Source organism: Molossus molossus, unplaced genomic scaffold (genome assembly GCF_014108415.1).
Source record: "Molossus molossus isolate mMolMol1 unplaced genomic scaffold, mMolMol1.p scaffold_m16_p_1, whole genome shotgun sequence".
Taxonomy (NCBI): Eukaryota; Metazoa; Chordata; class Mammalia; order Chiroptera; family Molossidae; genus Molossus; species Molossus molossus.
The window spans coordinates 183189743-183203052 of record NW_023425344.1 but is presented as its reverse complement, the minus strand read 5'-3'; the positions used below and the strand labels follow the sequence as shown (position 1 = coordinate 183203052).

At 41.8% G+C, this 13310-nt stretch overlaps 1 protein-coding gene across 2 annotated transcripts in view; it reads right to left on the bottom strand.

The window, feature by feature from the left end:
- The window catches only part of GOLM2 (golgi membrane protein 2), a 97474-nt gene extending 96348 nt beyond the window's left edge, over positions 1-1126 (bottom strand). The window contains exon 1 of one of the 2 annotated variants that reach the window (XM_036243755.1): positions 575-1126. In XM_036243755.1, coding sequence (XP_036099648.1) covers positions 575-901 — 327 coding nt within the window. In that variant the 5' untranslated portion in view covers positions 902-1126. The remainder of the gene's footprint in view (positions 1-574) is intronic. The other variant, XM_036243764.1, reaches the window with a different exon arrangement.
- Between the last annotated feature and the right edge of the window lie 12184 nt (positions 1127-13310).

The window sequence follows — 13310 nt, the reverse complement described above, 5'->3', positions numbered from 1 at the left end:
ACTATGTCCAAGTCACAAATGTAGCACATATATGGTTCCAGAGCCTATCATTACTTTTTGATCACAAAAAAGGCAGTAATATTTTATTCTTAATACATTGTCCTATAGAGATTTATGAAAAGTCATACTGCTTTAAAAATATATGGTGACTACCATAAGTAGAGAAGTTAGAGGAGGCTCCATTCTTTAAATAAATGAATTAATATTGATCGTGGCATAAGGCTAGGGCAAAAATACCCATACCAGAGCTGGCAGTCTCCAGATTTGTGTATCTGTGAACATAAGGCGGCCACATAGGCCAGATGAAGACTACTGCCAGCTCAGCTATTGAGCTTGGAGAAAAGGCGGCATCCACACACAGGCCATTCTTGATAACCAGAACTTACAGCCAGTTTGCCTGGCAGGGATTGGAGAATGTGGCAGTGATTAAACCAGGAAAAGTCCGATAGAAGCAGCGGTAAAGGGGAGCCTCCAGGGCTGCAATCCTGGAAGGCATAAGGCAACCGCTAGCAGGCTAACACCCCCACCGCGGAGCTGAAACTATGGGGGTTAAGGAGAGCAGACTCGTCCTTACCTTGTCATCCTCGCATCTCTTCCCCAGACCCTCCCTGGCCTGCAGTCGGCTGCTGAGGCGGCCGTAGTCGGCCTCCTTCTGGTCAATCTGCTTTTTGTGCGAGTCCACCAAGAGCAGAAGGTCCGAATTGCGCTTCTCCAGGCGCCCGCGAGCCACCTCCGTGCGCTGGACCTGGCCCTGCAGTTCGGCCACCTCCTCCTGAAGCAGGACGTGGCGGGAGGAGATGCTCCAGTAGTTGAAGGCGAGGATCACGATCACCACCAGCAGCACCACCAACACTAAGGAAGGCAGGCGGCCGGCCCGCCGGTTGGCCCCGAAACCCACCATGGGGACGAACCGGGCTGTGCCTGGGGACCTCGCAGCCAACACCTGCCAGCAGAAGCTCAGGCCTCCGCTGCGGAGTTGCCTGGGGGACGCGGCCCCGGGGCCGGCGGAGGGAGTAGGCGGGCCAGGGTGCTCGCCAAGGAGCGGGAAAGGGGGCGGGGCCGCAAGCCCCTCCCCGCCCCCTCTCCTCAAATCCGGCCCAAACGCGTTCCGGAGGCTTTGAACACGACCCTGCACCGGCCAAGAAGAACCAAGAGAACCCAACTGCCTGCACCTCGGGCACAACACCTCAGCATTAGAGGGCGGGGAAAGGAGCCGGAAGGGGGCGGATTTAACTCTGACCCCGCCCACGGGTTGTGTCTGGTCGCCTAGGGGGCCATTTCCTAGTTTCCGCCGACGCCCCTTCTTCTCGCGAGAAAGGGGGCTTCTCTCGCCCTTTGCAGACATATCTCGCGAGGGTTATGTCTACGGAAAGTGTGTTGGTGTTAATTTTGGCGGTTTGGGTTACCTTTTAAATCTGAATCGGACACCCTTCATCTTTTACCTGCTCAATTTCCTAACCCAGGGTCTCAGGATTACCCCTCCTGAGAGTTTTTGTCTTTGAGGACTATTGGGGCTGCGACTGCGATGCAGGGAAAACAGTGGGTGAGCTGTGGGCAGAGGGGGCGGCTTCAGTACCAAGGAAATTTTCTCGTTTGTGTTAACGAGGTGGAGAGAACACAAAACAAAAAATAAGAAATAGCGGTGCCCCAAACGTTACGAAGAAAGGCAAAAAAAAAGCAACTAAGCTTTATGACTGAAAGGGATCTTGCCAGCCTGGTTTCCAAGGTTACTTCTTTCACGAATGGAAAGAAGAATGTGTGAGCTTCTTTTCTTCAACTCAAACTGCTGCCTTTGCTTCGAGCTGGGCTTCCAAATAGAAAGTCCAGAAGCTGCCCTCGAAGTATAACTAATGCTGTTTCTGACAGCCAGCACATTCTAAATGAGAAATAATATCTCTTACAGAATGTTTTTGCATGCCTAGTCTCACATTATCCTCTCAACCCACAGTTTTACAGACAAGGAATCAAAGACACAAATATGTTCCAGAAAATTTCTGAAAATCCCAGGTTTTAATCCAGATCACTGGTCTCTAACATCATTGCATTAGAGCAGGCTAACTTTTGCTATATGTTCAGCCCTAATTATGATAATGCAGAGAAAGCCCGCACCTTTTGTCTGCATACTTCCTTTGCCCTTGCATAAAATTTAAAAAATTGATTGGCTGTATTCCTGTTTAAGGAGAAGATGAAGTTGTTTTATTTTTCAAACCTCTGGCTAAAGGACGTCCGTGAGCATAAAACCTCAAGAACGCAAAAACTTTGATATTTTCATTCAAATCAGAGTTATGATTTTGCAACGGGAAGACGTCATCTCTGAATAATTAGTCTATGCTTCCCATCTATATCAAAAACAAAGTTACCTGCCTAATGGCCATAGAATAGCCCGGAAGAATTATTGCAATTTTAAAGCGTGATAACTTCAAACTCATAAATACAGAAAAATAACTTATTAAAATTTAATTCACATCAAACTTGATCCCTTTGCTCTAGTTTCATAAGATCTGAGAAATCCCATCCAGTCTCCAAAGACAAGCCAACTTTGGCAAAAGGGAGCAAGGTAAAGATGGGAAATCATTTAATATAATGAGTCTTCCCATCTATCCTTTCCTCACCGTCATACTGACTTGCTTTGCTTAGCCAGCTGTTGAAAATGAATCTTTAAAGGGATGTGTTTTGTGTGTTTTTTTTTTCAAATCTTTATTGTTGAATGTAGAATGTATTACAGCTGTTCCACATTTTTCCCCCATTGACCCCTCCTCCCCACTCCTGCCCCCCTCCTGCCTTTTCCCACACTATTGTCTGTGTCCATTGGTTATGCATATAAATTCTTTGGTTTATTTCTTCCCACCCCCCAACCCCTTTCCCTTTGAGGTTTGTCAGTCTAGCGATGAATTTGTACTTCTTAATCTCTTCACCTTTTTCACCCATTCCCCCAACACCCCTCCGATCTGGCAACTAACAAAATGTTCTCTGTATCTATGAGATTGTTTCTGTTCTACCTGTTCATTTTGTTTGTAGATTCTATTGTTGATAGATATGTGTTCATTGCCCTTTTGTTTGTTCATATATTCTCTCTTTTTCTTCAAAAAGACCCTTCATCATTTCATATTATAACGGTTTGGTGGTGATGAACTCCTTTAACTTTTTCTTGTCGGGGAAAGTCTTTATATGGCCATCGTTTCTAAATGACAGCTTTGCAGGATAGAGTAATCTTGGTTGTAGGTTCTTGCTTTTCATCACTCTGAATATTTCTTGCCACTCCCTTCTGGCCTGCAAAGCTTCATTTGAGAAATCAACTGACAGCCTTATGGGAACTCCCTTGTAGATAACTAGCTACCTTTCTCTTGCTGCTTTTAAGATTCTCTCTTTGTCTTGAACCTTTTGCATTTTGATGATGATGTGTGTTGGTGTGGGCCTCTTGGGGTTCATCTTGTTTGGGACTCTCTGTGCTTCCTGGACTTGTATGTCTGTTTCCTTCACCAAGTTAGGAATGTTTTCTGCCATTATCGTTTAAAACAGGTTTTCGATTTCTTGTTCTCGCTCTTCTCCTTCTGGCACCCCCAAGATGCGAATGTTGGCATGCTTGAAGTTGTCCCAGAGGCTCCTTACACTATCCTCATTTTTTTGCATTCTTTTTTCTTTTTGAGGTTCTGATTGTGCATTTTTTGCTTCCTTATATTCCAAATCGGTGGTTTGCTTCTTGGATTTACATACTCTACTATTGAAGCTGTGTAAATTATTCTTTATTTCAGTTAATGCCTCCTTCAATTCTGACTGTGAATCCATCATTTCTGACTGGTCCTTTTTTATGCTCTTGAGGCCCTCACTTAAGTTCACTGAGGTTCTCACTGAGTTCATTGAGCATCCTTATAAGTAGTATTTTGAACTCAGCATCTGTTAGGTTGCTTATCTCCATTTCCCTTAGTTCTTTTGTTGGGGTTTTGTTCTGTTCTTTCATTTGGGACCTGTTTCTTTGTCTCCTCATTTTGGCTGCCTCCCTGTGTTTGTTCTGTGTATTACTTAATAAGCGGTATGGGGCGAGCTGAGACCAGATGCTGCTCCTTTGAAAGAATTTTGGAAAAACCTGAAGCAGGATCCAAGACAGGCCAATCCTATGGTTAAGCAAGTGGCAACAGCTTGGGTGGGCCTGAAAGTTGGGTGGGGCGGGGCCTCAGGGAGTCACCAGGGCGGGGCTACCAGTGTGAGCTAGGTTGCTGGACTCCCAGATATGGTGGCTGTCTGCCCCCCCAGAGAAGGGCTCACCAAAGGAACAAAGGCCTCTGACAGCACATTTGTCCCAGAGAAAGCCCCCTCTCCAGCCCTCGCTCCAGTGTCAAACAGCTCAGTTCTTCCCTGTATGTCTCTGGTACCCCTTGAGCTGCCTCCCCTCCAAGCTTAGAGGGAGAGAGTCCGATAAGTCTGTGCGCGGGCCCTTTAAGGAGCTGCCTGGGGCTCCAGCCGTGTCTGCTACCCTGAGCCTCAGTTCCTGCTGGTTTTTCCAGCCAGAAGTTATGGGGACTTCTCTTCCTGGCACTGGAACCCTGAGCGGGGCTCCTGGTGTGGGACGGGGATCTCTCAGTCCTCAGGAAGGACCTTCCCAGCCAAGGTATCCTCCTGATTTTTATCCGCCACACGTGAGTGTGGGACCAGCCCGACTCGCCACAGGCCCTCGTGCCTTCACCCCTCGCCTCTTCTACCGGTCTGGATGTGGCTGCTGCTTTAATTCCGTAGTTGTAGGACTTCCATTCAGCTTGATTTCAGGCAGTTTTGAATGATTGTTTTGTAGTTTAGTTGTAACTTTGATGTGGTTGTGGGAGGACGCGATACCGCGTTTACCTACGCCGCCATCTTGACCGGAAGTCCCCTAAAGTGATGTTAACTGCTTAAGATATAACTGTTCAGCCTGGCCAGTTTGGCTCAGCAGTTAGAGCATTGTCCTGCATTCTAGAGAGACACGGGTTCGGTTCCCGCTAAGGGCACGTACCTCCGCGGTCCTGGTTGGTCGTGCGATGTGTCCCTTTCTCTCTCTCTCTCTGTTCCTCTCTCTCCCTCCCACTCTACCTGAACGAAAAATGGAAAAATGTCCTCAGGTGAGGATTAAAAAAGAAAAAAAAAGATATAACTGTCCAAAAGTGTTTACATTTTTCGCCCGCTCTCCCTCTAGGAAACACATAAGTGCCTTTCCCTTCCCCCACTGCTTCCCCCCAAGGCTCATTACCTTTGCCTTTCTTTCACCTAAACTCCAAGGACCCTTCTACTACCTCTGTAACTTTCTAAATTAACTTTTCTTACAATTTGGAAAAAAATGTGTTTACAATTTTATATAGGGTTCTGACATGTGACAGTACATTTTAGAAAACACATTTACATACATTATTTTCACCACATGCTTCAAAGAACTACTTGGTACCATTATTCCATTTTTCAGAGGTAGAAGTAATTTATACAAAGTCATATGTCTCCTAAAGGTCAGGGCTGAATCTTGAAAACTAGTTCTTTTCCACTCCTCCCCTCAGGGAACAATTTTTTTTTTTCTGTTTTAATGGTTACCTCTTCAAGCTAATCCCCCTACTAATGAGTCCAATAAAGATATTATCAAGACTGTGTATAAATGCTCTCCTATAAATGGTTCTAGATTAGGCATTAAAGAAATTGGACTAAAGGCCAATTCCTTCAGTCAGGTGATCAAGGTTAACAACAACATAAATTGTGTTGTTAGTACGTACCCTTCATATGATGTGATGAGAGTAGCATTCTGTGGTCTTCCCAAAATTCATAGCCCAAGTCTAATCATGAAAGAAACATCAGACAAATTCCAGTTAAGGGTCATTCTACAAAATACCTTAACAGTAATCCTACGAACTGTCAAGGTCATCATAAAAAAAAGAAAAATCTGAAAAACTTTCACAGCCAAAAGAAGGGTAAGGAGACATAATTACTAAATGTAATATGGTATACTAGATAGAATCCTAGAACAGAAAAGGGTCATTAGGTAAAAACTAAGGAAATCTGATAAAATATAAATATAATAAAATGTGGACTATAGTTAATAATAATGTATCATTATTAGTTAATTGATTGTCATAAATCTGCCATGCTAATATAGGATGTTAATAATGGGGGAGCCCTGGCCGGTTTGGCTCAGCGGTTAGAGCATTGGCCTGCAGTCCAGAGAGACCCGTGCTAAGGGCACATACCTAGGTTACAGTTTGTCCCCAGCCCTGGTTGGTTAGTGTGGGTGGCAACCACTCAATGTGTCCCTTTCACGTTGATGTTTCTCTCTCTCCCTCCTACTCTGTCTGAACAAAAACTGGAAAAATGCCCTCAGGTGAAGATAAAAATAATAATAATAATGGGGGAGACTGGATGTGGGGTATATGGGAATTCTGTACTATTTTCACAATTTTTCTGTATTTCTAAAACTATTCTAAAGTAAAATTATTTTTAAAGTCAGTTCCTATCTTTTTAGGTTATCAAGTATAGCCATAAATATATTCTTATAACTAGAAAAGCAGTATAGTTATAGAGAAATGTTTTAAGATTTAGTTGAGGAATAAGCATCTATTATAGAGCAGCAAATGTGGTTGAATCATAGGAATTTTTCTGTTTAGATGGAATTTTCTTTAAAGACAGAAATCACATCATTTATTTCTCTTGTATAAACCTGACTGACCCTTTCTCAAGTTCAAATCACTATTTGGAATATACTGACTTTAATACATGTTGACTAATAAAAATATTTGACGTGCTGAAGTAAAGCAGAGGAGGGATTATTTTATTCTTCAATATTTAGAACATTGGGTAAGATTAGGTTAGAGAAGGTGGTAGCTCATATAAATATAAAATATACAGATGTAGGCAAGTTCTTTTCATTGCAAATGAAAAAAGCCCAACCTAAACTGGTTTAAGCAGAAAATAAAATATTTAATTCAAAATGAATATATTAGAAGGATACTAGGGTAGTTCATGGTACTATTGGAAGAGCAGCAGGAATTAAAACTCAAGGCTTTCAGGACTGATTCTTTCTGTTTCTGCCCTCTGCTTAGCTTTATTCTGTCCTACTTCAGGTAGTACTTTTTCTTGTAGACAGGAAGTGTGGCAACAGAATCTCTAGGATCATATCCTGCCAATTCTATGATCTGAGAAGCAGGGGAGAACTGTCATCTAGTTATCAGTACAAAAATTACCAGGGAATGTCCTGGCCAGTGTGGCTCAGTGGTTAAAGCATTAGACCATGGACCAAATTGATGGTTTGCTCCTTGGATTTACGTACTCTATTATTGAAGCTGTGTAAATTATTCTTTATTTCAGTTAATGCCTCCTTCAATTCTAACTGTGCATCCATGATTTCTGACTGGTCCTTTTTTATGCTCTTGAGGCCCTCACTAACTTCACTGAGGTTCTCACTAAGTTCATTGAGCATCCTTATAAGCAGTATTTTGAACTCAGCATCTGTTAGGTTGCTCATCTCCATTTCGCTTAGTTCTTTTGTTGGGGTTTTGTTCTGTTCTTTCATTTGGGACCTGTTTCTTTGTCTCCTCATTTTGGCTGCCTCCCTGTGTTTGTTCTGTGTATTACGTAATAAGCGGTATGGGGCTATCAGAGACCAGATGCTGCTTGTTTGAAAGAATTTAGGAAAAACCTGAAGCAGGATCCAAGACAGGCCAATCCTATGGTTAAGCAAGTGGCAACAGCTTGGGTGGGCCTGAAAGTTGGGTGGGGCGGGGCCTCAGGGAGTCACCAGGGTGGGGCTACCAGTGTGAGCCAGGTTGCTGGACTCCCAGATATGGTGGCTGTCTGCCCCCCCAGGGAAGGGCTCACCAAAGGAACAAAGGCCTCTGACAGCACATTTGTCCCAGAGAAAGCCCCCTCTCCAGCCCTCGCTTCAGTGCCAAACAGCTCAGTTCTTCCCTGTATGTCTCTGGTGCCCCTCGAGCTGCCTCCCCTCCAAGCTTAGAGGGAGAGAGTCCAATAAGTTTGTGTGCAGGCCCCTTAAGTAGCTGCCTGGGGCTCCAGCCTTGTCAGCTACCCTGAGCCTCAGTTCCTGCTGGTTTTTCCAGCCAGAAGTTATGGGGACTTCTCTTCCTGGCACTGGAACCCTGAGCGGGGCACATGGTGTGGGACAGGGACCCCTCAGTCCTCAGGAAGGACCTTCCCAGCCGAGGTATCCTCCTGATTTTTATCCGCCAAACGTGAGTGTGGGACCAGCCTGTCTTGCCACAGGCCCTCATGCCTCCGCCCGTCCTACCGGTCTGGATGTGGCTGCTGCTTTAATTCTGTAGTTGTAGGACTTCCATTCAGCTTGATTTCAGGCTGTTTTGAATGATGGTTGTTCTGTAGGTTAGTTGTAACTTTGATGTGGTTGTGGGAGGACGCGATACCGCGTTTACCTACGCCGCCATCTTGACCGGAAGTCTCCTCTATTTCTTTTTTCAATGTCTTGTCGTTTTCTGCAAATAGGTCCTTTACTTCTTTGTTTAAGTTTATTTCTAGGTATCTTAATTTTTTTGCTGTGATGGTAAATGGGATTGTTTTTCAGTTTCTCTTTCTGTGAGTTCATCATTGGTGTATAAGAATGCCATCGATTTCTTGACATTAATTTTATATCCTGCTACTTTGCCAAATTCATTTATTAAGTCTAGTAGATTTTTGATGGAGTCTTTAGGGTTTTCTATGTATAATATCATGTCATCTGCAAATAATGACAGTTTCACTTCCTCCTTTGCAATTTGGATCCCTTTTATTTTTTCTCCCTGTCTGTTTGCTGTGGCTAAGACTTTCAGTACTATGTTAAATAAGACTGCCGAAAGTGAGCATCCCAGTCTTGTTCCTATTCTTAAGGGAAATGCTTTTAGTTTTTGCCCATTGAGTACGATGTTGGCTGTAGGTCTTACATATGGCCTTTATTATGTCCCTATATGATCCCTCTATTCCCACATTGCTGAGCATTTTTATCAGAAATGGGTGCTGGATTTTGTCGAACGCTTTTTCAGCATCTATTGATATGATCATGTGGTTTTTATTCTTCATTTTATTTATGTGGTGTATCACATTTATTGATTTGCGAATATTGTACCAGCCTTGGATCCCTGGGATGAATCCCACTTGGTCATGGTGAATAATTTTTTGATATATTGCGGGATTCGATTTGCTGGTATTTTGTTCAGGATTTTGGCATCTATGTTCACCAGGAATATTAGCCTGTAGTTTTCTTTCTTTGTAGTGTCTTTTTCTGGGTTTGGAATTAGAATTATGCTGGCCTCATAAAATGAGTTTGGAAGTCTTCCTTCTTCTTGAATTTTTTAAAATAGTTTGGGGAGAATGGGTGTTAGTTATTTTTTGAATGATCGGTAAAACTCCCCTGTGAAGCCACCTAGGCTTGGGCTTTTGTTTGCTGGGAGAGTCTTGATTGCCTCTTCAATTTCCGTAGTTGTTATTGGTCTGTTCAAGTGTTCTATCTCTTCCCGGTTCAGTTTTGGGAGACTATGTGTTTCCAGAAATTTGTCCATTTCTCTTAGATTGTCGAATTTGTTGCCATATAATTGTTCATAGTAGTTGTTAACGATCTTTTGTATTTCTGTGGTGTCAGTTGTTATTTCTCCTCTTTCATTTCTAATTTTGTGTATTTGGGTTCTCTCTCTTTGTTTCTTGGTGAGTCTAGCTAAGGGTCCATCAATCTTGTTTATCTTTTGGAAAACCAGCTCTTTGTTTCATTGATCCTTTGAATTGTTTTTTTTGCTCTCCGTGTCATTTATTTCTGCTCTGACCTTTACTATTTCCTTCTTTCTACTTGCTCTGGGGTTTCCTTTTTGTTTGCTTTCTCGTTCTTTAAGTTGTGAGTTTAGATAGTCTATGAGAAATTTTTCTTGTTTCTTGAGGTAGGCCTGTAGTGCTATGAACTTCCCTTTCAGAACTGCTTTTGCTGCATCCCATAGATTTTGTGTTGTTGTGTGTTCATTTTCATTGGTTTCCAGGAAGTTTTTAATTTCTTCCTTGATCTCCTCGGTGACCCATTCATTGTTTAATAACATGCTGTTTAGCCTCCATGTGTTCAAATGTCTTTGCATGTTCTTGTTGCAATTGATTTCTAGTTTCATGCCATTGTGATCTGAGAACATGCTTGATATGATTTCAATCTTTTTGAACTTGTAGAGATTTAGTTTGTATTTTAACACGTGGTCTATCTTTGAAAATGTCCCATGTGCACTTGAGAAGAATGTGAATTCTCTAGTATTGGGGTGTAATTCTCTGTAGATATCTATGAAATTCATTTGGTCTAGTGTTTCATTTAGACTCTCTGTTTCCTTGCTAATTGTTTGTCTAGAGGATCTATCCAGTGATGTTAGTGGGGTGTTGAAGTGCCCTGCTATGATTGTATTGCTGTTGATTTCTCCTTTGAAGTCCCCCAGAAGATTTTTAATATATTTTGGCACTCCTATTTTGGGAGCATATATGTTTATCAAGGTTATATCTTCCTGTTGGATAGATCCTTTCAATATTATTTAGTGGCCTTCTTTGTCTCTAGTTATGGCCTTCATTTTGAAATCTATTTGATCAGATATGAGTATTGCTACCCCAGCTTTTTTTCCTTTCCGTTTCCTTGGAAGATTTTTTCCCATCCTTTCACTTTCAACCTATGTGAGTCTTTTGTTGTAAGGTGGGTTCTTTTTTGTTTTTAATTTTACTTTTCTTGAAAAATATGTATATATTTTGTGCCCTGGCCAGTTTGTCTCAGCGATTAGAGTGTTGGCCCGTGGACCAGAGTCCCAGGTTTGGTTCCCACTAAGGGAATGTACCTTGGTTGCAGTTTGTCCCTGGCCCCAGGTGGGGTTGTGTGGGTGGCAATCAGTCGATGTGTCTTTCTCACATCGATGTTTCTCTCTCTCTCTTTCTCCCTCTCTCCCTCCTGCTCTATCTGAAGATAAATGCAATAATTTTTTTTCTTTATTGATTTTAGAAAGGGAGAGAAAAATAGAAACATTGATGAGAGAGAACATCATTTGGCTACTTCCTGCGTGCCCCCCACTGGGAATTGGGCCCACAACTGGGGCATGTGCTCTGAGTGGTAATTGAACCGGTGACCTCTTGGTGTATGAGTCAATGCTCAACCACTGAGCCACACCAGCTGGGCTTAATTTTACTTTTCAATTACAATTTACATTCAATATTATTTTGTATTTGTTTTAGTTGTATAACTGATAGTGGTTAAATAATCATATACTTTACAAAGTATTCCTCCTGGGTATTTTCAGTACCCACCTGGCATCATACATAGTTATTACAATATTATTGAGTATATTATTGTACTTTACATCTCCATGACTATTTTGTAACTACCAATTAGTGTATCTTAATTCCTTCACCTTTTCCCCCAGTCTCCCAACCCTCTTCCTCTCTGGCAATCATCAGTCTGTTCTCTGTATCTATGAGCCAGAGGTGACATTCTTTATATATATATATACATATAGAGAGAGAGGAAGGGGGAGAGAGATAGAAACATCAGTGTGAGAGAGAAACATCAATCGGCTGCATCCTGCACACTCCCTACTGAGAATTGAGCCCCAAACCCGGGCATGTGCCCTGACTGGAGATCAAACCGGAACTTCTCAGTGTATGGGACCATGCTCAATCTACTGAGCCACACCTGTCAGATGTGACATTCTTGATTGTGGAAGCAGGAAGGAAAAAGAGCACCTCCCTCTAACATTTCAGAAGACTTCTTCAGAAGTATATTTCCATTTCTCATTGATCTAAACTTAGTCACATGATTACCCCCAGAGACCAAGGAGGCAAAGAAATATAGTCTTAGAGCAGTGATGTCTTCAGTTGAAAATTAGATTCTCTTAGTAAAGGAAAAGATAAGAAGTATAGGGAAGTAAAAGCAAACAGTCACAAGTGGGGATAATAATAATGCTTATTTCATATGGTTGTTGTGAGAATTTTTTTTTTATCCTCATCCGAGGACATATTTTCCATTTTTTGTTCAGATAGAGTGGGAAGGAGAGAGAGGAAAAGAGAGAGAGAGAGAGAAACATCAATGTGAAAGGGACACATCGAGTTGTTGTGAGAATTAAATGAGTTAACAAATGTACAGTGCACTGTACATATATTAGCAAATAGCATTGGTTCTGTTTGTGGGGAGGGCATGAATGAATCTATATATTCACCAACCTTTGTCTATATATCGAATAAATAATTTCTATAAAATCTCACTATTTAAAAATTTCTAAGATGCTATTGTAATGCGTAAAATTGAAATTTATTTACAAATTACTAGTGATGTCCAGCCGGTGTGGCTCAGTGGTTGAGCGTCAATCCATGCACCAAGAAGTCACCAGTTTGATTCCTGGTCAGGACACATACCCAGGTTGTGGGCCCAATCCTCAGTCGGTGGCATGCAGAAGGCGGCTAATCGATGTTCTCTCCCATGGATGTTTCTATCTCTCTCTCCCTCTCACTTTCTCTCTCTTTAAAAAATATCAATAAAGAAAAAAAATATCTTAATAATTACTAGTGATTTCATCATAACCTTTTTCATTATTTTTCTTAATCAATGGACACAAAGAGTATAATTACTATGACATGGGTATTTAGAGGTTTTAACATTAAAAAGGAGTTGTTAGTGAAAAGATTGGCAATCTTGGACCTATAGGCTCATATTTTTGGTAGAACTCTAGCCCTGCCTGTATCAGCCTCTTCAGACTTATTTTTCCTTATGTCCCTGACTCTGAAGATGTCCTATTTCCCAAGCTATATTATGTCTCTGATCCTTTGTTTGGATATTCTATATTGGAATGCCTTCCCCACTTCCTTCTTTTACTACCATTCATTCACTGTTAATAACAATAATACAGCTCTAGCCAGTTTGGCTTAGCAGTTAGAGTGTTGACCCTCGAACCAAGGAGTCCTGGGTTCGGTTCCCGCTAAGGGCACGTACCTCAGTTGCAGTTTGTCCCCACCCCAGTTGGGGTCATGCGGGTGACAGCCAGTTGATGTGTCTCTCACCCACATCAATGTTTCTCTCTCTTTCTCTTCCTTCCTTTCTCCCTCCCACTCTATCTGAAGATAAATGCAAAAATATTCTCGGGTGAGGATTAAAAAAAAAAACAAGAATAATACAAATTTTTCAGATACTCATACAATCACAATTATATTATTAATATAATAGTTGATTGAGAAAATACTTAATTGAAAATGTTTTTATGAAGTAATGCTTTTACTTGAAATTTATTTATTTATTTATTTATTTATTTATTTTTTATCCTCACTCAAGGACATTTTTCCATTTTTTGTTCAGATAGAGCGGGAGG